At 34.9% G+C, this 22,870-nt stretch overlaps 2 protein-coding genes across 8 annotated transcripts in view; both read left to right on the forward strand.

The window, feature by feature from the left end:
* On the forward strand, window positions 1–22,577 carry LOC106060137 (deoxynucleoside triphosphate triphosphohydrolase SAMHD1-like). Of its 4 annotated transcripts, none has more exons than XM_056035015.1 (18): window positions 1–412; window positions 2,027–2,233; window positions 6,813–7,006; window positions 7,193–7,283; window positions 9,183–9,276; window positions 9,447–9,607; window positions 10,937–11,052; window positions 11,412–11,473; window positions 13,517–13,564; window positions 13,704–13,868; window positions 14,333–14,424; window positions 14,791–14,847; window positions 15,698–15,914; window positions 16,684–16,770; window positions 18,091–18,189; window positions 18,362–18,466; window positions 18,935–19,051; window positions 20,079–22,577. In XM_056035015.1, the coding sequence occupies exons 3-18, from the start codon at window positions 6,895–6,897 to the stop codon at window positions 20,118–20,120; spliced, it is 1,665 nt and encodes a 554-aa protein (XP_055890990.1). In that variant the 5' UTR covers window positions 1–412; window positions 2,027–2,233; window positions 6,813–6,894; the 3' UTR covers window positions 20,121–22,577. The 4 variants fall into 4 exon arrangements, with proteins under 4 accessions (XP_055890990.1, XP_055890989.1, XP_055890991.1 ...); XM_056035014.1 differs by having other exon boundaries at window positions 2,027–2,123; XM_056035016.1 differs by having other exon boundaries at window positions 2,027–2,115.
* Window positions 22,541–22,870, forward strand: part of LOC106060136 (deoxynucleoside triphosphate triphosphohydrolase SAMHD1-like) — a 26,331-nt gene continuing 26,001 nt past the window's right edge. The window contains exon 1 of one of the 4 annotated variants that reach the window (XM_056035002.1): window positions 22,541–22,682. The gene's annotated coding sequence lies outside the window, so the exon portion shown is untranslated. The other 3 variants (XM_056034998.1, XM_056034999.1, XM_056035000.1) reach the window with 3 other exon arrangements.

The following is a 22,870-nucleotide window of genomic DNA, read 5'->3' on the forward strand; positions in this document are numbered from 1 at the left end:
ATAAAGTAAAGTAATTGAAGCATCTATTACACTTTTTTATATAACGAATGAGTTATAGCCTTAATGGAAGAGTTACCATTGATTCCTACAATTTGTTGTCAGTCTATTCACAATGTCACTGTCTGCCTGTAAATGGCGTCACTTCTACATCACGTCCTGCCTATTTTAAGATCGTTCAGAATCTACACTGACTCGGAATTAATTCTAAGAGTTGGGGATAATGTTACCTTTAGTTATTTAAGGAGCTGATTTCAATATGGATTCGATTTGTTGGCATTCTGAGTCAAATATTTCTGTTGAAATAAGCATAAATGATACTTTTAGCAATCAAATTCAGCGAGACGTGACATGAAAGAGTAATGCTTTTTTTTGCGTCAAATTGATCATCAAAAGTAATTGTAATAATTTATTGGTAAGTTGATTTTATTCACATATTTTTTCCCTTTTTTTTAAAATTCAGAAACATTAATTATCTAGGCTCCTACAAGTACAATTAAAAACAAAGCAGAATACCACACGTATACAGATGAATAACAACTTGCAACTACTAATAACACCACTTTGTTGTACTTAAGTTACTAAATGTAGTAAATAACTGGAGGATATTTTCAGTTGATTCTCTAAGCAGATAAGATATAGAGCTATGTAGAATGTGCTTCTCATTTAAAATTTAATTCATACAGAGATGTGTACTAATCATATTGACTTTGCACTTTCTATTTCTCTATTTAGCACCAATATCCCTCTCTATACATCGACCATCCCCCCCCCTCTCTCTCTCTCTCTCTCTCTTGTAATCTACCTTTATTTCTTTTTACTTATTTAACAGTCTCATTACATAGTCTCTCTCTTTCTTAAGTCTCATTACATAGTCTCTCTCTTTCTTAACAGTCTCATTACATAGTCTCTCTCTTTCTTAACAGTCTCATTACATAGTCTCTCTCTTTCTTAACAGTCTCATTTCATAGTCTCTCTCTTTCTTAACAGTCTCATTACATAGTCTCTCTCTTTCTTAACAGTCTCATTACATAGTCTCTCTCTTTCTTAACAGTCTCATTACATAGTCTCTCTCTTTCTTAACAGTCTCATTACATAGTCTCTCTCTTTCTCAACAGTCTCATTACATAGTCTCTCTCTTTCTTAACAGTCTCATTACATAGTCTCTCTCTTTCTTAACAGTCTCATTACATAGTCTCTCTCTTTCTTAACAGTCTCATTACATAGTCTCTCTCTTTCTTAACAGTCTCATTACATAGTCTCTCTCTTTCTTAACAGTCTCATTACATAGTCTCTCTCTTTCTTAACAGTCTCATTACATAGTCTCTCTCTTTCTTAACAGTCTCATTACATAGTCTCTCTCTTTCTTAACAGTCTCATTACATAGTCTCTCTCTTTCTTAACAGTCTCATTACATAGTCTCTCTCTTTCTTAACAGTCTCATTACATAGTCTCTCTCTTTCTTAACAGTCTCATTACATAGTCTCTCTCTTTCTTAACAGTCTCATTACATAGTCTCTCTCTTTCTTAACAGTCTCATTACATAGTCTCTCTCTTTCTTAACAGTCTCATTACATAGTCTCTCTCTTTCTTAACAGTCTCATTACATAGTCTCTCTCTTTCTTAACAGTCTCATTACATAGTCTCTCTCTTTCTTAACAGTCTCATTACATAGTCTCTCTCTTTCTTAACAGTCTCATTACATAGTCTCTCTCTTTCTTAACAGTCTCATTACATAGTCTCTCTCTTTCTTAACAGTCTCATTACATAGTCTCTCTCTTTCTTAACAGTCTCATTACATAGTCTCTCTCTTTCTTAACAGTCTCATTACATAGTCTCTCTCCTTTTCTTTCTCCTTCTCTCTTTCTATCTCACTCCCTCTCCTTCTCTCTCACTCTGCCTCTCTAACTCTTTCTTCTCTCTCTCTATCCTTCTCTCTCTCTCTCTCTCTTTCTCACTCTCTCTTTTGCTTTCTTTCTCTTTTTTTTTGTTTCTATTCTTTCTCAGTATCATTATCCTTTAACTGTAGAATGTTTGGCTCAGAGACCAGATCCGCTTGGAAACGACTTGGCCACCTAACACTAGAGCTTGAGTTCAAATTAGACAATTGAGCATGCTGTAAGAATGTAAGATGTGCCATTTAAAAGCAATGAAAAACAAGGTTACAAAGACAGTTTGTGTGGAAACACAAACTCAAAATTGGCCTCCGAAGTTGTCCACCCAGGCAGGTAAAAAGGCAGGTATCAATATTTTTAGAAAGAACATCCGATTTAAGTTCTATCAAAGACAAATGACAGAGAAGAATGGAGAAAGAAGGTTTACAGATCGTGTGCGGTGCCCCAGCGGTCCAGCAGACCAAAGGATAGGTGAAAGTGAATGTGAAGTTAAATGTGAACCTGGCCTAACTGATATCTTATAATGAATATTTAATTGATCAAATTGTTTTGTAAAGGGCCAATCTCCTTTTAAAATCCCCCCCCCGAAAAAAAAATACATTTCCGTTTTTTTTTTATTTTCATGTGTAGATGGAACACCACAGTTCACGCGATAAGATGAAAAACTACTTATTAATTTTGTTTTATATTAGGTCCAACTTATATGCATACTAAATAGACTTTTTCTCTTTAAAAAAGTTACATTATTTTGGGATAATTATAGTAGTTAGTATGACAGGACTTATATAGCAAAATTATTTGCATAAATGTGTTAAAAATATGACAAATAGCCATCTCCCCTGCTAAAGAGCCTCCCGTGTTTATTACTATTAATAGTAAATAGTTGTAAAAGGGGTGATTTTTATGAAAAAAACTGCTTGCATAAACGATTTTAAAAATTAGTTTTTTTTCGCTTTTAGAAAGGAAAAAGTAGCCGTTGCATCAGAACTTTGAATGGACAAAAATATTACGATGTCGGATTTTCACTATCTTTCCTAGTTTAAGAGATTTAAACGGGACGGACGGACGAACAGACGGACGGACAGACATTTTACACAAAACTAATGGTGCATTTCCCCTTTCTGGGGCAGCTAAAAATTGAAATATCACCAACAAATTCTAGAGTTACCTAAAGTCACCTTGAACTTTTTCACTCCATGATGATAAGAATACATACACATAAAAAATACAGTCAAGTTACAGGGTAAGATCCATATATGATATATCTAAATATATCGCTTACAGTCACATAGATTATTTTTCTCCGAAAACTATATCTCCGTGAAGGATTTCTATCGATCATACTGTCCTGATTTGTATTTATCTACTGTTTGCATGCAAAATTGTGAACACGAAATGTGTGTGTGTTTTATTAATGTATATATATGGATATTTGCATGGGCGTAGCCAGGGGGGCGGGGGTTCTTGGGGTTCAACCCCCCCCCCACCGAAATGAAATCCCACCCCACGCAGGGAGGGGGGAACGGAATTAAGTGACTGATTTTTGCTTTCATTTTGTTTACTTTAGGTGAGATTTTAATACTAAATCATCACTTACCAAGGCACAGCCGAGGGGGTTTTGAGTTAAAAACCCTCTACCAGGGGGTTTTGTGTTTAAAAACCCCTACCAGGGGGTTTTGAGATTAAAAAAAAATCTATCAGGGGGTTTTGAGATACAAATTCCTCTACCAGGGGGTTTTAAGTTTTAAACCCCCTACCAGAGGTTTTTGAAGTTAAATCCCCCTCTTCTATAAAACAAAAAAAAAAATGCAAACAACAATCCCCAAATTCCAACAGCACAATTAAGGAAGATTTTGATTTTAAACCCCCCTCCAAAATTTACGATAAACCCCCTCTTTAATATAAAAAAGCAAATTACACATTCAAAATTCTATGAGCGTAGCCAAAGGGGTTTTGAGTTTACCCCCCTCCCCCCTCCAGTTGGGGTTTGAAGCTAAAAAGTACCTCTTCAATATAAAAAAAAGCAAATCGCAAACTATAAATTCTATGAGCGTAGCCAAAGGGGTTTTGAGTTTAAATCCCCTCCTCCAGATGGCTTTTCCTTTAAAGTTTAAAAACCCTCCAGATGGTTTTGAATTTAAAATTCACCCACAGAGCGATTAGAGTTGAAAACCTCTCTCTTCAATATTATTTTAAAGCAAACTACAGTCACCAAATTCTAAATGGGGTTTTGATTTAAAAAAAAAAAAAAAACTCCAGAGATTTTTTAGTTTAAAACCCCTCAATAGATGATTTGACGAAAAAACTCTCCTTTTCGATATAAAATCTAAAGCGAAATACAGGCATGTAATTTCAAGAGCGTAGTCAAGAAAGGTTACAATTTTCTATCAGTGGCTTGGGCTCCATTAATAAAATGTGAATAGTCTTCTGCCGAAATTGAAAAACATTAAATGTGGCTCAACAAAGATGGCTAAGACAGATTTTAGGAGTCAGTCATAGAGATCGGGTCTAAATCAAAGAAATCATATGCCGAACTGGGAGTCGAATCCTTAGTAAGGTTGTGACAGAGCGTCGCATGAGGTTTTGCGGGACATGTTCTCCGACAAAATGAATTACGCAAAATAAGAGTTGCGGAAAGAGCTTGCCGGAAAATGCGCCGAACGGCGCGAGAGGGTCTAAGTCAGGTTTTTGAAATGAAACTTTTTAATAGCAAGATAATGCACTGTAGATACCTCAGAATATGCATTTTGTTGGCTTTCAATACCAGAAATTGTGCTCGGCGGCGGGGCCCCGCGCTGTGGGAACGCTGCGACCTCCCCCAGACCCCCTTGCTAGCAAGGGCGGGGAATCTACAATAAACAATAAACGTCTTCCGAAATGGTCAGAATGTAATAAAGATTAATTATGTACACACACACACAAATACAATTCCCCCCCCCCAAAAAAAAAAACAAAACTCCTGGCTACGCCCATGGATATTTGTTAAGGACGAACAAAGACATACAATAAAATCATGTGTTGGCAAACCAATTATTAGATTACGTCAAAGACTTGGTCTCATCTTACACTCTAGTCAAAAGTAGCACATACGCGTGGGACGTATTCATTTTCTTCAATTAAGAAACGTCTGCAATGTAAATGTAATGTAAAAGATAAGATCAGAATTCTACGGAAGTATACATTTGTTTTTTCTTTGCCCCTACCTACATAAGGTCTAAACTTGTTGATAAATCTGGGAGAGGTTCGCTAGTCGTGGAACTACAAACAAACAAACAAACAACAAACTAAATATTTTCATTAGAAAATCGAATCTGGATCAAGTTTTCTAAGAAAAGCCAATGCTGTGAGCAGCTTATCTCTCTTTTGTCGAAACAATTGATTTTTCTTGTCATGTTTAAATAAGTTATATGACATACGTCACGTAAATAAAGGCCGGATGCTTAGAGAAGCAACAAAGCGACAGAGAAACATGTTTGCTTGCTTACTGAACAATGTGGGTTGAACAAATATTATCCTGAGTTGCAGATGTGTGTGTGTAAGACAAGTAGATTCTATTAACAAATCATCACCTAGCTCTTTAAATGAAGATCAAGACAAATCCATAAATTTTTTACGAAAAAAAAAAAAGAAAATATCTTGATCATTTAAAAAGTTATTGACTTTATATCAATGTGTTTTTAAATATATTTTTTCAAACATTATGCATATATAATACATATAAAAAAAACATCACAGGGGACTGAAGTCTCTAGTGCTGCCCTTACACGTGTTTATGAAATATGTCTGCATCATACATTGTTTCAGCCAGGGTCGGATTTAAGGGAGGGCAGGCGGGGATACAGCCCAGATGGATCCACAAGAAGGGGGCCCCACGGGAGACAAAAATCTATACTTCGATGGGTTTGCAATTTTAATTTTTTGTGTGTTTGTTTTCTTGTTGTTGTTTTCTGAATTTCACCGACAATACTTACAATCCTAGTTAGCAATACTGTCGTAGTTAAATAGTGTTTGCTTGTAGTGTCTGCTTATAGTGTCTGCTTAAAGTGTATGCTTGTAGTGTTTGTTTAATATACTGCGAATTTAAAATCTATTACATTGTGTAAACCCTAAGGATTTAAATTTTTGTTACTAAAATTTGCATACGAAATTATCTTTATTTTTTTAAAGAAGGAAAATTATATGTAGTTGACTAGGACACTCTTTTTTTATAATATGGCATGCTTTTCGATATTAGCATTGTTATTAATAAGTGTATTTTTATTGAAGCTTTCATAAAAGTGTAGGGGCCTCCACATTTAAAATCCGGCTCTGGATTCAGCAAATTTGCTATCCTACGAATTTACATTTTTGTTTAAACCTTATGTAACCGGTTTCCTGATACTATAGTATAGGCAATCACTTTGAAACCAAATAATACTATAAATAGAAATAATAATATCATAAAAACTGAGCATGCCAACACACTTCATCTGACAATATTTATAGGTTCGTGAAGAGACTGACAAGACACTCTGACAGGCATTATCTTACTTGTTATTGATTGATACTCGTCATTTATTGTTTTACTGTATTTAAATGTTCTTCTTATCTCCCTTTCCAAAAGAATATTCACTAAACTGTCTCTCCATAACAATTGCTTCATTCTGCTACATGCTGGCTATAGGTTGACCTTCATGCCGGCTATAGGTTGACCTTCATGCCGGCTATAGGTTGACCTTTATGCCAGCTAAAGGTTGACCTTCATGCCGGCTATAGGTTGACCTTCATGCCGGCTACATGTCCTGTGACATGTTGACTGTATAATTATGCACTTGCTAATCACTGAAGCTAGTACTTACACTGACAATAGCCTAGGTTACTTCAGATTTAACGAACTACATGAAATATCCAAAGTCAATCTAAAAGGCTGTATCCCTGCAGGTTTTTGTCTCAAGCAGTTGATGAAAAACAAAAGACATGCTAAGACCCATGTAGACAGGTGTCTTGTGTGAATGTCTTGAAAATGAGTGAAGACGCAAACGCAAGAGATAAACTGGAAGATACACCAATTCAGACCATTATCGATGACTTGGTCAAGAAAGGTGCCCCGAAAGAGCTGGTCAACGTTTTACGAGGTAACACTCTCAAGAATGATCTCTGTATTGAAGATTGCAGTTTGTTTGTTAATCTGTGGTTTTTATATCCTTTAAGGTACATTTTAAACTCGTTACTTTTGTAGCATACTGAACTGTATGGATCTTTCTCTTGGTACATATATATATTATATGAGCAACAGGTTGAATTGTTGTTGTTTTTTTCAGAGCAAGTAAAGGAGCTTCAAGTCAAGCCGCTAGTCAAACACATTGAGCCAGCTTTAAATGCACATAATCTCATGACAGAGCATGGACTTCAGTGAGTAGTTGCCTGGACCTAGTTACTATTAGAACTAGACCAGTGGGGTAGCTTGGGATTTGTGGGCAAGGACGAGCCTTTTTAGAGGCCCTTGCATTTTGACATTCGACCTCATGACATGAGATGGCATGGCAAAATATTTAATGTGATAGCAAATTTTAAACACTCATTCAGGTGATTGACATTCACTGTAGACTAGTTTCCAGATCAGCCAATTCTCCTTGAAGTTTTACTTCTACTTGGTGGTTCTGGGGACAATAACATTACAGAACTCTGGAGAAAGTTAGCAGCTTTAAATTATGTGGACAGCATTTTCTAGACAATCTAGACAATAGAGAATGTTTCGCTAGTTCCAAAAATAATTTGTAGGTCGTATCGGTATAGTGCATAATATATATCATTTGTCGAAAACTTTGGGTCCATGTTTAGTTGATATTAATCTCGTTTTAATTCACTTCTTTTTTAATGTGAGCTGGAATCCGTTGGAGATCATTATTGTTTAGATTAATGAGAGATGCCAGAATTATTAGGAATAGGATTTTTTTTTTCAATTTTTTTTTAAAGATTTAAAGGACATTTGAGGACGATTTAGATGTTTGGTGGTTAGTTTCTTAGAATAGTGCTTTCTATTTTTGTGTTTCGGCGTGACTTATATTTATTTTGAGTAACAGAGATTCTTATAACCTATAAATTGAGTTCTTCAAGTTGGTTTTAGAGCGTTTTTTAGCGGGAAAAGACGCTATTAGTTTTGTGCGAAATGTCTGTTCGTCTGTTCGTCTGTCCCGTTTAGATCTCGTAAACTATAAAAGATATTGAAAATCCGACATCACAATATTTTAGACCATCCAAAGTTCTGATGCAACAGCTACTTTTTTTTTTCTTAAAGCGAGAAATGTAATTTTAAAATCAGTTATGCAAGCAGTTTTTTTAAAGAGAAAAAGCTAATTAGTATGCATTATAAGTTAGACCTAATTTAAAATGAATAGTAATCTTATAAACTTCATTTTTCTTAACAAAAATTTTTTATTGCGAAAATTTTTGACGATTCGAATAAGAGATTAAGCCTTTTCAAAACAATTAGATCAATTATAACGGTGGCTGAGCGGTAAAGCGCTTGGCTTCCGAACCGGGGGTCCCGGGTTCGAATCCTGGTGAAGACTGGAATTTTCAACTCTGGAATCTTTGGGCGCCTCTGAGTCCACTCAGCTCTAATGGGTACCTGACATTAGTTGGGGAAAAGTATAGGCGGTTGGTCGTTGTGCTGGCTACATGACACCCTCGCTAACCGTAGGCCACAAAAACAGATGAACTTTACATCATCTGCCCTATAGACCACAAGGTCTAAAAGGGGAACTAGTTAGGCCAGGTTCACAAGTAACTTTACATTCACTTACACCTATCCTTTGATCTGCGGGACCGTTGGGGCACTACACAAGATCTGTTAACCTTCTTTCTCCATTCTTATCTCTCATTTGTCTTTGATATAATTTCATTTGGATGTTCTTTCTGAAAATATTGAAGCCTGCCTGGGTGGACCACTTCGGGGGCCGATTTCGAGTTTATGTTTCCACACAAACTGTCTTTTGTAACCTTGTTTTTATTTTGTATTGAGTGTTACCGTATTTGTATAGAAATACTGCTTTTCATTTTTTTTAATTTACTAAAATACTTCATTAGTAGATGCTATTGTTTATAGTAAAGGATTATTTTCACAGTGTGTCCAGACTGTTTGTGATCTCGCCACTTAGCCTTTAAAGCTTCTTTCATTTGTCTGCCAAATGTTGAACTTTTGTAATGTCGAAATAATTTCTGTCCTCTCCTTAAATCTTAGGTATCTCTTATGGTTTTTATATTTTTACTATAAATTCACGAGTTCGTTTTAAATATTTCTTCTTTCAGATATTCAGATTGTTTACAACTTTTTGGATACCTAGATGAACAAAGAGAAAGTCGTCTTGCTGAATTAAAATGTAAGCCGGATAGGGTTTTGAAGGTACAGATTGCTTCTAAACTTGCATATTTTTTTAAACAAAGGCTTTTAATAAATTTAATTTTAAAAACTATTGCAGTATTAAAACCTAAAGATTCGCGTTGATAAAATTGTTTTAATGCTAGATAATGAATGGTAGAAACTGATAGTGCTACTGTTTTTCTTTGTTGTAGATCTTCAACGACCCGATTCACGGACATATTCAGTTAAATCCAGCTTGTCAAATGATTGTAGACACTCCAGAGTTTCAAAGACTTCGTGACATCAAACAGTTAGGTACTGTCTACTTTGTCTATCCTGGAGCAGCTCACAACAGATTTGAACATTCTCTTGGGTAAGCTAAACATTCTCTTGGGTACATTGAACATTCTGGAACTTTCTGCTAAGTTAAACATTCTCCAGTGTAAGCTAAACAATCTCCACAGTAGGCTAAACATTCTCCCGGGTAAGTTAAACATTCTCTCGGATAAGTTTAACATTCTATAAAGTAAGCTAAACATTTTCTCGGGTAAGTTTAACATTCTCATGGGTAAGCTAAACATTCTATCGCATACAGGGATTGACTGGATGTCAAAATCGGCCCCTGCATTTCTATACAATCCGGCTCACAAAATGTATATCATATGATGGGCATCCAATTTTAGGTCTACCTGTTCTCAAAATCATTATGTTAAGTTTGATAATGTATCGATAGCTGTACACATGCTCCATCTCCTATCTGCAAGTGATCAAACTTACCCATGCCATACCCATAGGAAATGGGAAATGTGCTCATCTTCGACCACGAAGGAGGAGCTATTTATCTTATTTTGTTTGTAAAATGTTTTACATGTTTCGGATGTTCCTTCAGAGTTGAAGATAATTACTTCCTAGTCCAAACCTCCCGCAGAACGACGGGGGTGGGAGCGGGTAGGGTTTGAACCCTGGACCATTGATAAATCTGAACGACAGTCCAGCGTGCAAATCGCACGACCAGGCAGCCATCCAAGTATTTTGCTTTTTAATAGCTAAGTGAGTAGGTCCTAAAGGGATAGAGCCTACTGGTAGCACTGTCTACGGATGTAGGCTATTACATTATTTTCGGATAATGTGTTAGATTAAATAAGTATTACTCTCGAGTCTGTAAAAGATTTCTTTCAACACGACGTTCAAGGGTCACTTTTATAAGAGAATATTGTAAAACCTTTAACGATTGAATACTGATCATGCGTTTCTTTCGGTGCACCAACCGTCCTTTTTGGGCACCGGTCCACCGGGCATTCGTTGGAATGCCCATATAGCCAGTCCGCTCCTGCTCGTGTAAGTTAAACATTGTCTCGTGTATATTGAACATTCTCTCGTGTAAGTTAAACATTCTCTCGTGTAAGTTAAACATTCTCTCGTGTGAGTTGAACATCCTCCCGGTTAAGATGAAATTTCTATCGAGTCAAATATAAGAAAATTTAGAGAATTTTTATTTGTAATCCAACTCTGTGCTTCAAAAAATAAAGAAAAAAGAACATTACTTTCACAAATTTGAGCTCGTAGATGACAATATTATTTGACCTACAAATGTTACTGATAATTAAAACATTTCTTAATGTTGCTTATCAAAAGGTGTGTGATCATAATTATTATTAATGGAAAAGTACAAACTTATTATGCGTTTTTTAATATTTCATAGAGTATGTCATCTTGCTGGTGTTTTCATCAAAGCTCTTAGAGAGACCCAACCAGAACTAGGAATCACAGACCAAGATATTTTATGCGTTCAAATTGCCGGATTATGTGTTAACTTGGGTATTATTTTTTCTTCATTCCTTATATCATAAGCATTAAGCTGCATTTTTAATAGCCTAGTTCATTTTTCTTTAAAATTGCTTTTATGTAGCGTATCTTTCATGCTTATAGCATGCGTAGTCTAATCTATTGTCTAATCATTTTGATTAACAAGTGGTGGGAGGTGTATCAGGGAGAGGGTTTTCGTACTGCCTTTAAAGGCTCAGTAAACACAACTCGAGTCAGAATTCGAACTTAAGCCCTTTTGTTAGGTAGCCATGCCATTTCAAAGCGCTTTTGACCTCTCAGCCATAGTCTATTTTTATCGCATGTTATCATTGTGCCTACTCATTGAAAACTGAAAAAAAAAATATTTTCAGGTCATGGACCCTACTCCCGAGTTTACACCAACGAATTCTTAAAAGCTATTGATGGAAAAACAGTAAGTCGAATGGACGGGGAAATGACACTGATTCGCTGGTTCCTTTCTATGTAGAGTAGGTTAACGTGGTTCAAAGCTTCCATAAAGAAAGGTCTCTTGGTATTAAACAGTAAATGGTACACTGTCATTGTTTTACAATCTGATTCATCGTTCAAAGCTTTCAAAATGATAGTTTAATGGTAGAGAGATCATTTTGTTCTGGCGCTAAGTGTAGATTATTTTAAGAATTCATCTATCTGCGTCATAACTTAAGAATTCAAGTATATCCACCATACCTGAGGCAACATTTTCTTTATCCTTGTCATAACTTTATGAAGAATTCATATATTCTTGCCGTTTGTTACACATGAATACATGTGTTTGTGTGTGTCTATGTGTGTCTATGTGTCTATGTGTGTCTGTGTGTGTCTATGTGTGTCTATGTCATTATTTATCCCAGAATTCCTTTCTTATATTGTTTGAGAGCATCAGTACATTAGCAACTTTTATGTTTCGTATACAAAAGTTTTGTTGATTACAATTATCATTCATTTATTCTCTGATTTCCTTAGTGAAAGTTTTAGTAATGTCATTCATTTTACTTTAAGTCAAATCTTTTTTTTAAGTATTTTATTCATTTTATTATATTTTTAAATATTTTTTTTTCTTTTAATAATTATATCATTAATTTTACTATTTCCTGGTTATTGTTTTTTTTAATTTTATTGTTTCAAATTTCATTTTCTTTTCTTAATTTTTTTTCTTTTGTACTTTTGGCAGCACAGTAGACCTTCATCTGCCATGTTTGACTATTTAGTTCAAAAAAAATGGACTTGAACAGAAACTTCAAGCTTATGGCTTAACAAAAACCGACATAAAATTTATAAAAGAGCAAATTGAAGGTCCTACTGCAACAGGATCTACTGTAACTATTATGTTAATCTAATTCATTTATTTATATGTTGCTTTTTACAGAACATAACCTTCAGTTGTATCATAAATATTGCTTGAGTAGGATTGGTGTATTTTTTACAAGATCCTTAGTTATCCAATCTCTAAAGACGCACATTTAAGAAGCGTTTTACTTCCTGCTATATCAAGAGTCACCCAATAAAACTTACTCAGACCCAAAGATCACCGTAAACGGACAGCTCCTAAACGTGGTAGACCACTTCACATATCTAGAAAGTATATCAAATGACGCCTCGCTTTTAAGGAAAGTTGATAACCATCTGGCCAGGGCAGGTAGTGCTTTTTGACGCTTTCAGGCGAGAGTTTGGCGGAATAAATCACTCCGTCTGCCTACAATAATTAGTGTTTACCAAGCAGTGGTTCTCTCAACCCTTCTATATGGCTCTGAGACATGGACACTATACAGAAAACAACTAAGACTACTTGAGAACTTTCACCAAAGATGCTTGCGCTCCATCATGGACAAACGATGGCAAGGCCACACTAGAAACAGTGATGTCCTTGCGAACGCCGGTATGGACAGTATAGAGAGAACTTCTTATGGTCCTACAGTTACGCTGGGCAAGGCACGTATCCCGTGTGGCAGTCTTTTTTTGGTGAGCTAAAAGGTGGTCGACGTAACAGAAGTGCCCCATGGAAACGCTTTAATGACCAGCATAGGCGCCAACTTGCCTTAGCTGATATAGAAGAGAGTTTCTGATTACATGCGACCTCAGAAAGAGACAGCTGAAAGTCACTCAGAAAGGTCACGGGATACCCACTTGAGACCAAAAGAAAATCCGCTGCTGAGGACAGACGCAGACGGCGAAAAGAAAATCTAAATCGACCACCTTCGGACAATGGTTATGCTTTCTCTAGATGTTGCAACATATGTGGGTCACAGCCGGGGCTGCGTAGCCAAGGGAAATAATGCATTCCTCATTAATCTTCGGATACGAAGGGAAGTCTTATCATTATTCCATAGGCCCTAAATATAGATTAAAATAATATACTTAATGTAAGCTTTGAAACAATACATAAACTAAGTTCAGATGTTTGTGAATTTAAAAAGATATAATCTATATAGTAATTCTTCTTTGCTCTGCTTTCAAGGCATGGCCCTATGAAGGAAGAACTAAAGAAAAGGCGTATCTTTATGAGGTATTTGTATTTAGTTAGGTCAAAGGTCAAAGATTATGATTACTTTGGAGTAGAAACGTAAACTATCTGAGCATTTGTTTTAAAGTATTGCTTTTATTGACGTCACATTGGATATAATTTTTGTTTGTTCATCTGACAGATAGTTGTAAACAGAAGAAATGGTATCGATGTTCACAAGTGGGACTACATGGCCAGAGACTGCCATCACCTGGGAATCAAAAACAACTTTGATGCTTCTCGGTACATGAAATTTGCCAGAGTTATAGAAATGGAAGGAGAGATGCAGATCTGTATAAGAGACAAGGTAAATTGTGAGAAAAATGAAGCAGTAGATGTAGTACTAAGTAGTAGTAGCGTTTTCTTAGACTAGAAGTAGAATTGAATAGTATTAGCACTTTCTTAGACTATATAGTATTGAGTAGTATTAGCACTTTCTTAGACTATGTAGTATTGAGTAGTACTTTCTTAGACTATGTAGTATTGAGTAGTATTAGCAATTTCATAGACTATGTAGTATTGAGTAGTATTAGCACTTTGATAGACTCTATGTAGGATTGAGTAGTATTAGCACTTTCATAGACTGTAGTATTCGGTAGTATTAGCACTTTCTTAGACTATGTAGTGTTCAGTAGTATTAGCACTTTCATAGACTATGTAGTATTCAGTAGTATTAGTACTTTCTTAGACTATGTATGTTCAGTAGTATTAGCACTTTCTTAGACTATGTAGTATTCGGTAGTAAAATGTCTAAACATGAAAATTCAACAGGAAATCAGCAACCTCTACAATATGTTCTACACTAGATACACAGTCAACAAATTCGCTTACTGTCACAGAGTTACTTGTGGCATTGAACTCATGTAAGTGACACACTAGAGGAGAGATGTCTTAGTGTCAATCAAGTCAAACTTTTTGTTAACAAAACAATTACAAGACGAGCACCAGTTTGGACATTTCTCACATCAATCACATTTATTTTTTCAATTGGACATTAAGCTTACCATGTCCAGAAATTTAGCATTGTAGAACGGGAAATAAATTCTCTATGACAGTTCAAAGTGTGTATACATTTTTTTTGACGCACCCTGATATGTCTATTATATATACATATATGTATATATGTATGTTTAATATTATATATATATATATATATATATATATATATATAGGTCTATGTGTGAGCCAAATATGACTGTTACATCAAAATGTCTATATTTTTTTCGTAGGATTGTTGAGGCATTAAAACTGGCCAATGAAAAAATACCAATTAAAGGCAAGAACGGGTGAGTGTTTGATGGATGTATTTAAAACATTAATCTAAGCAAAACAGATTACTATTTGTGTGACATTCTGGTGACACTATTCTTTATTTTAAAAATACGCTTATGGTGATAAAAGTATAACATGTCCTTTTGTACACTTGGAGGCGCGGTGGCTGAGTGGTAAAGCTTGGCTTCCAGGGGTCTCGGGTTCGAATCCTGGCTGGAGAAGAGTCAGATTTTTGTTTGTTTCGGGATTCTCGGGCGCCCCTGAATCCACCCATCTCTAGTGGGTTCCTGGCATAAGACGAGTAAAAATAAAGGCAATTGGTCGTTGTGCTGGCCACATAACACACTCGTTATCCTTGGTCCACAGAAATAGATGATTTTTTACATCATTGCAAGATCTGAAATAGGAACTTATAGACTTGGCTCTTCAATTTCTGGCCCAACGATTCATGTGTTTTATGGCTTGCACTAGGAGCAACCATCCTTTTTACGGTCCCTTTTGAGGCAATATTGGAATTAGGAGAGTAACAACTGGACACTGAAACAATGGAGCCTAGTTATAGATACAGTAGAGCACAGATATTCATACTATCAGCAGTATGCGTGTGATAATAGTTTCATTTAAATATTCATTATTCTAATATTTCGCCATTTTACCTCGCCTTCCCGTATTAACGTTTTAATCATTAAATCTCCGTAAATATTTTAAACTGAAGTCTTTCTTTTTATTATTGAATGTCTGTTTCTCAAACCTTAAAAATGCGCTGGTCCAGGGCTCGTTGCTTATGATCAGCAGCATTGATAATACATATCGGAAAACACTTTCCGTTTTGATATTTTTGTTTTGGTTTTTTGCTCTCCTCAGACAAAAGTGTACACTATACCAATGCCACAAAGATATGAAGGCCTTCACACAGCTGACAGACTATGTTCTCTTTGACATCTGTAACAGGGACGTGCCAGAAGGACCTGAACATGATTCCCTGAGGGAGGCTCAAACTATAATGAGAAGAATCTATAAAAGAAATCTGTATACAGCAGTGTACGAGACTCCACCAATGGCACCTACCAGTTTACAAGCAGTAGGTTCAGTGAGAGTCCATTAGGTTTATCAGAAGAGTCATTTTATCTCTCTCTCTCTCTCTTTCCTTTGTCCCCCCCCCACCATATAGTTCTTAATGGTGACATAATGTTTCCAAGGGATGTTTACACTTTACTTTAAGAACCATCCTAAAGAGACACGTTACTTGTGATTTAAATACCATTTGGTCATTAATTTTTTAAAATCTCTAATGTTTTTTAAATATTTTTATCGATTTTTAACATTTATATTCCTTTTTTTTTTGTGAATCGGGGGCGCGGTGGCTAAATGGTTAAGCACTCGGCTTTCCTACCTGGGGTCCTGTGTTCGAATCGCGGTGAAGACTGGGATTTTGAATTTCGTGATTTTTAGGGCGTCCTTAGGTCCCTCTAACTCTAATGGGTACTTGACTTTAGTTTGGGATGGTAAAGGCAGTTGGTCGTTGTGCTGGCCACCTGACACCCTGCTCGTTAACCGTTGGTCATAGAAGCAGATGACCGTAACATCATCTGCCTCATAGATCGCAAAGTCTGAAAGGAAAACTTTTTTTACTGAACTTTTTTTGTGTGTGCATAGCTTGACAATTACATTTGTAATTAGGTCAGTTTTTCATTTACATAAAAATGTTTGTACAAATTCTGTTATTTTCCATGCTTCATTTAATGATATGATAATCTCATATAAAATATATACTATAAATATGTTTATCTTTTATATTGATGTTTTATATATCTAAATTTTTAATTTCAAAGAGTTTGTTCATTTTACAGGATAATATAAAAGAGCCAAGTGAAGATCAAATTAAAAAGTTATTGCATAGTAAAATTGCAAGCTCAAATGAAGATTTCCTGCAAACGGTAAAGCTTGTGTTTGGGCACCTTTTATATCATTGTTCCAAAATATTCCACATTTGTATTCGTGAAAAAAATGTAAATGAGTAAGCTATGAGTAAGCTATGAGTAAGCTATGAGTAAGCTATGAGTAAGCTATGAGTAAGCTATAAGTAAGCTATGAGTAAGCTATGAGTAAGCTATGAGTAAGCTATGAGTAAGCTATAAGTAAGCTATGAGTAAGCTATGAGTAAGCTATGAGTAAGCTATGAGTAAGCTATGAGTAAGCTATAAGTAAGCTATGAGTAAGCTATAAGTAAGCTATGAGTAAGCTATGAGTAAGCTATGAGTAAGCTATAAGTAAGCTATGAGTAAGCTATGAGTAAGCTATGAGTAAGCTATGAGTAAGCTATAAGTAAGCTATGAGTAAGCTATAAGTAAGCTATGAGTAAGCTATAAGTAAGCTATAAGTAAGCTATGAGTAAGCTATGAGTAAGCTATGAGTAAGCTATGAGTAAGCTATGAGTAAGCTATGAGTAAGCTATAGCGACTATTAAAATAATATTTATCAGTTTTCGATGAAATGGTAACGGGTGTGTCGTATTGCCAACGTCTAATGGACTACAATCACGAGTAGGCTTGTTCTTGACTAAGATTTATGTTTGAGACCTTTGGTTTAGTAAACTGTTTGGCCATTGCGACAAAAGATCAAATGTTTAGTTTGACAAGAGGCTTACAATAAAATAATTTAATGGATCTTAAAAAAAAATAATGATTTTCTGGAAACTATTGAAGTCTAGTGCTTTTAAAGATACATAATAGAGAAGCAGAAACGTCCTTGATTCTGCCATTTCCCTTTACTGGTATAGAAGGAAGCAACTGGCAGAAGATGATCTCTGAAAGAAACAACTGTGAGATCTTACATTCGACATCAACTGAATGTTGTTGAAGATGTGTTGGAATTGGTCAGTGAGTCTCATAAACAGATGATATTGTCTGCCCAATAGATCGCAACGTCTGAAATATGAAACTTTTACTAATCTTTCTATGGCGTCCTTGACGTTGTTGTCTGTCTATTCATTTCAAAATCGCTGCCAATTGTACTCTTTTTTTTTTTTTTTTTTTGAGTTTCCCTAATATCATCCCAAGAATCTCCACCCATATCGTTTTTTTTTTTTTTTGTGTTTTGTTACATTTTTTTATATTTTGTAAATAATGAAACCGGATTTTAATAATCAACCCGTAAGCTAAAATGATATTATTGTGTTTACATTTCAGTAGTGAAAATGTTGATTAGAACTATTACAATGAACGGATAAATTTCAAAATAAACCTTTTTTTTTTCAGGTTAAAGAAAGCTTAGGAAATGCAGAAAAAAATGTGTCAATGGACAGACTCAGAGAATGTGCCCAAGAAATTAACAGCAAAGAAGAAATAATTGTAAAGGTACTAGAGCTTCATTTCAAGCATTTCTTGTATCTATGGCAACTGTTTTGTGTTCATTAAAGGCGGTACTTTTTAACTTCATTAATCCTCCCTTCTTATCAATTGAATCACAGATATACTATAAAACTTTGTTAAAATTATCAATGTGTGCTTGATTTGTTTTCCCTCACAGAAATATGGTTTAGATTTCGGCATGAAAGAAGAAAACCCTGTGGAACGACTTAATGTTTACTCCAAGCATGATTTAAACAACGCAAGACATTTAAAGAAAGTCGAAGTAACTGTTTTTTTTTTAATGTTAGCAAAAAAAATACGCGAGATACAAATAACATTTACGTTAATTTACTAGCTTTTGTTACCGGCAACGACAGGATTCATTTTACAATTAATTTTTATACATTGACAAAACATTCCATCTTTTATTAAGTTCTATCTCTATCTCTATTTCAGTTCATTTCATAATAGTATTCAAACATAGCATTCTCTTCTTAGCTTAGCTTTTTGCTTCATATAAAATGACATGATAGTTAAAGAAATCTGTTGAGATGCAGTGGTCATAAGATTATGAAGAATTCAGATGCAAATTGTACATGTTAACAAAGAAGTTGTGAGTTATGGGATCATTAAATACATTTAATGAAGTGGTAAATGTACAGACTGCACTTCAACATACTTTTAGAAACATAAACTTTGTTTTCGAGCAGGCCAAAATGTTACTTCATTAACATGCCATTGTTTGTTTCAGGCGAGCATAATTCTAGGGCCTGTGAACTTTAACGAGATTCTGGTTCGAGTCTACAGTAAGGACAAGGCAACAGAAAAATGTTTTATGATACATGAAGCAGCGAAACAAGTTATAAAAGTGAGTCACAAAATTGAAGCAAATAGTCATACACAAGTATGATATACATCATATAGTATGCCCGTAAAAGTTCGATGATTACCACTTTAATCATCTAGGGGGCTTGTAAAATGTTTGTCTCATAAGGCCCCACAATGGTTAAGTCCGGCCCTGCTATTTAGTGACGGGTGAATATACCTTGTAGATTACTTCTTCTCTTTCCGTGATTTCTTGGTCACGATGGTCAGGCACTGCTATTTAGTGTTTGTAAAATGTTTGCTTGTAAAAATGATTTACATGTTTCGGATGTTGCTTCAGAGTTGAAGATAATTTACTTCCTAGTCCAAACTTCCCGCATTTCGACGGGGGATGGGAGCGGGCAGGGTTTGAAGCCGGTATCATCGATAAATCCGAACGACAGTCCAGGCAGCCATCCAGGCCTTAGTGCTTCGCCCTGCGGCTTGGTACCTCCTTATGTGGTTGGTAAGACCCATGTGAGCCCGGAATGTTTGGCTGCACACTCAGCAGTTATTCCAGTAGAAACTTTGTGTCGGTTGCCTTGATTGTTTTCTCTGGCACTTTTCTTCTGCCAGCGTTGTTCTCTTGTCCTATATAATTTGTTTTTCGCCATTCTTCGCAGCGCGTTACAAATATTCTATATAACGTTCTTCAGTCTCCCAGGTGGTAGGATCAATGATTGTTTCAGAGCCATGCTTTAACACAGGGTTTCCCAAACTGTGTTCCGCGGGAGCCTAGTGTTCCGCAAGGCCAGAATGGGTGTTCTACGAGCTACTGGAGTAATTAATCTTTTTAAAAAAATAAGCAAGTTGTTCCGCTAAATACTCAGAATGTGCGAAGTGTTCCGTTACTGAAAAGGTTTCAAAAATACTGGTTTAATATAATTTATTTTCAAAATTTGAAACTGTCAGAAAGGGCTTGACTTCTTTTGTCTTTCCAATAGGAATAAATGTATTCTGATTTAACGAGAAAATTGTTTGCGAAGATTTTTTTTCATTTTTTTTTTAAATAATTATTTTATCTATCACAGGTTACTTTGGAACAGACCAATCAAGCACCATCACAAACCTAGGTTTTTAAAGAATTGTTAATCTAGTTTTTGTTTTATGTAATTTCATTATAAACAAAATTGTGCCTATTGAATCTATTAGATTAGATCTAGTTCCTGGAGAATATGCTACTTTTTTACCAAATACTATTGGAAATAAGTATTTTGTTGTGTTTCTGTTTATACTTGCAGAAATATATGTTTGATGTCTCTGATGAATTGTTTTTAAATGATTGATTAAATACTGCGAATGTACTTATATATTTTTCATATTTATACTTTTCTTATTTTATAGCATACAGAGTTTGTGTGAAGTCAGATGTTCTAGCTGGGATTTTTAAAAATTGTTCTTATTGAAAGTACACATATTAAATATTAACAAACATTGTGAACAATATATATCCATACATATTTTCGTAAAAATAATTATAGCCAGACTGCTAGGAAAAACAAATTGTAGCTAAATTTAAAATATAATATTACTTAAAAAATAGAAGTCAAGAACTAGAATGATGGTTACCCTATAGAAGCAATTATTTGGATTTTCTATAATACGTTATATCATGGTTATCTATTTACCTACCACAATCATATATAAGTGTTATATATGGCACACATCGATACATAAACATGGTATTGTGAAATATTTTCTTGTTGCTTAGATATAGTCAGTTGACCTTGACCTATATTATGGATTTGATATAAGATTTAATGGCAATCTAATGCAATATTCAAAAAGCTCTGTGATACGTGTACTATTTTTTCATATTTGTATAAGCTTTATATTAATTTTAACATACATGTTCTCATTAAATGTATTCTTTAGATTTATTGTGTAGGAAAAATAGTTCCACTGTACTAATTATGTTTGTACTTGAGTTAAGGTGTTTAATGAGTACAAGAATTAGTCTAAGATTTTCTAATATTCGCAGAATAAATGTAATTTCGTAATATTATTGATGTTTAAAAAATAGGAAAGTATAATTAATTGTAGATTTCATGGCACTTTTAGTCTTTCGGCATAATTAATGTATAATTTTGACACTTTTTTTTGAAACGCTTTAGCCCTGAATTAAGCAAGCTCGTTTATGCATTATCAAACTGAATAAAACAGCACACTATTTTTCCTTGGCACAGTCTGTAAAAGAACTAGCAGCTCAATAGCAAAAAGCTAACTAGAGGAAGAAGAAAAATGCATTGGTCTTTGTAATTTTCGATCTAAATGTATAACAGTTAATTATTGCGATTTAGCTTACATTGATAATTGAAATTTATTGACCTACGTTGGAAATGTCAGCATAATGGAAGATCTATTATATTTAATGCCAAAATTATTGTGCTGAAGTTAATGTTTATATGATGTTTATATTGACTGGAAAAGTTGTTTTTTTTTAAATAAATCAAATGGACAACCCAGCACTACAACTCCCTACCTCAGCGTGCACATACCAGATCTTTGTAAACAAGTAGAGGTGCGGTGGTGGAGCGGTAAAGCTCTTGGCTTCCAAACCAGGGTCCCTGGTTTTGAATCCTGGTAAATACTGGGATTTTTTATTTCCTCTGAGCCCACCCAGCTCTAATGAGTACCTGACATTAGTTTGGTAAAATAAAGGCGGTTAGTCGTTGTGCTGACAACATGACACCCTCCTTAACAGTAGGCTATAGAAACAGATGACCCTTTACATCATCTGCCCTTAGACTACAATGTCTGAAAGAGGAACTTTAATTTACTTTTACTTTGAATAGTATATAGTGTGTTTAATCATTTCTATAGAATAAACTGGATTTATTTTTTTTTTATTCAGATATATTATGAAAGAAAATTAGCAAAGTGACTAAATCAGCGTTACTAAAACTGTTGGACGACTTAATGTTAGTCTGCCCCCTGCAAAGCATGTTGCCTAAAACAAAGAGGATATAACGGCGATAATTCTCATTAGAGACGTATACCTACAAGTGTTATACGTGCTTCCTATGTCTCATACTTCAGTTGTAGCTCTGCGCTCATGATTCTCTTGTGATGAGTGCACTGCAGACGTCAGTGGAAAACTTTTCTACAGCTCAGAATGATGGGATTCGCGTTCCTCAAGCCCCGTTACTGGCTAGTGGCTGGCAGGAGGTTTCTATTTCCTGTTTTAAGGGTGGAGCTTTACAAGAAATAATTTTAAAAAGACTTGAATACAAATTTCCAAAACTATTTTTAATCACCAAGAACTATAAATTCTTATCAGCATTGTAAAACAATGTTTATCCTTAGCTATGACCAGCTGTGTTGGCGGTGAGGCATACATTTAAAATTGTTTTATTGATTGATTGAAACGAGTTGCTTACCTCGCATGTCTATTTATATTTCATTACAGTGGATCACAGTTTAAGGTTGTTTTGAAAACTATTGATCTGTACTAAGAAAAAAAAGTTTTTAAATAGTTATATTGACGAATGTAATTTTCTTAGGAAATAAAGCTATCCAACACTTTTAAATGTGAACTTATTCAATTTTTACAAATATTTCTTTGTGCTGTGGTCTGACAAAAGAGTTTTATTTTTTAAGTTCTGTGTGCTAGGAAAAGAACCAGCTTGATAACAGTAGGTATTAAAATTCGAACAGATAAGTCCTTTAATCATTACATAAGATGTTTTACAAGTAATAATAGTTATAATGAATAAAATTTGCGTCATTAAGTTAAGCGCCACCAAATGAAAGAACTTCAAACAATGTTTCAATTGTATTCGTGATATTTTTAATAGTAATTGTAGGTAAGACTATGACGAGA

This window comes from Biomphalaria glabrata, chromosome 7 (genome assembly GCF_947242115.1).
Source record: "Biomphalaria glabrata chromosome 7, xgBioGlab47.1, whole genome shotgun sequence".
Classification (NCBI taxonomy): Eukaryota; Metazoa; Mollusca; class Gastropoda; family Planorbidae; genus Biomphalaria; species Biomphalaria glabrata.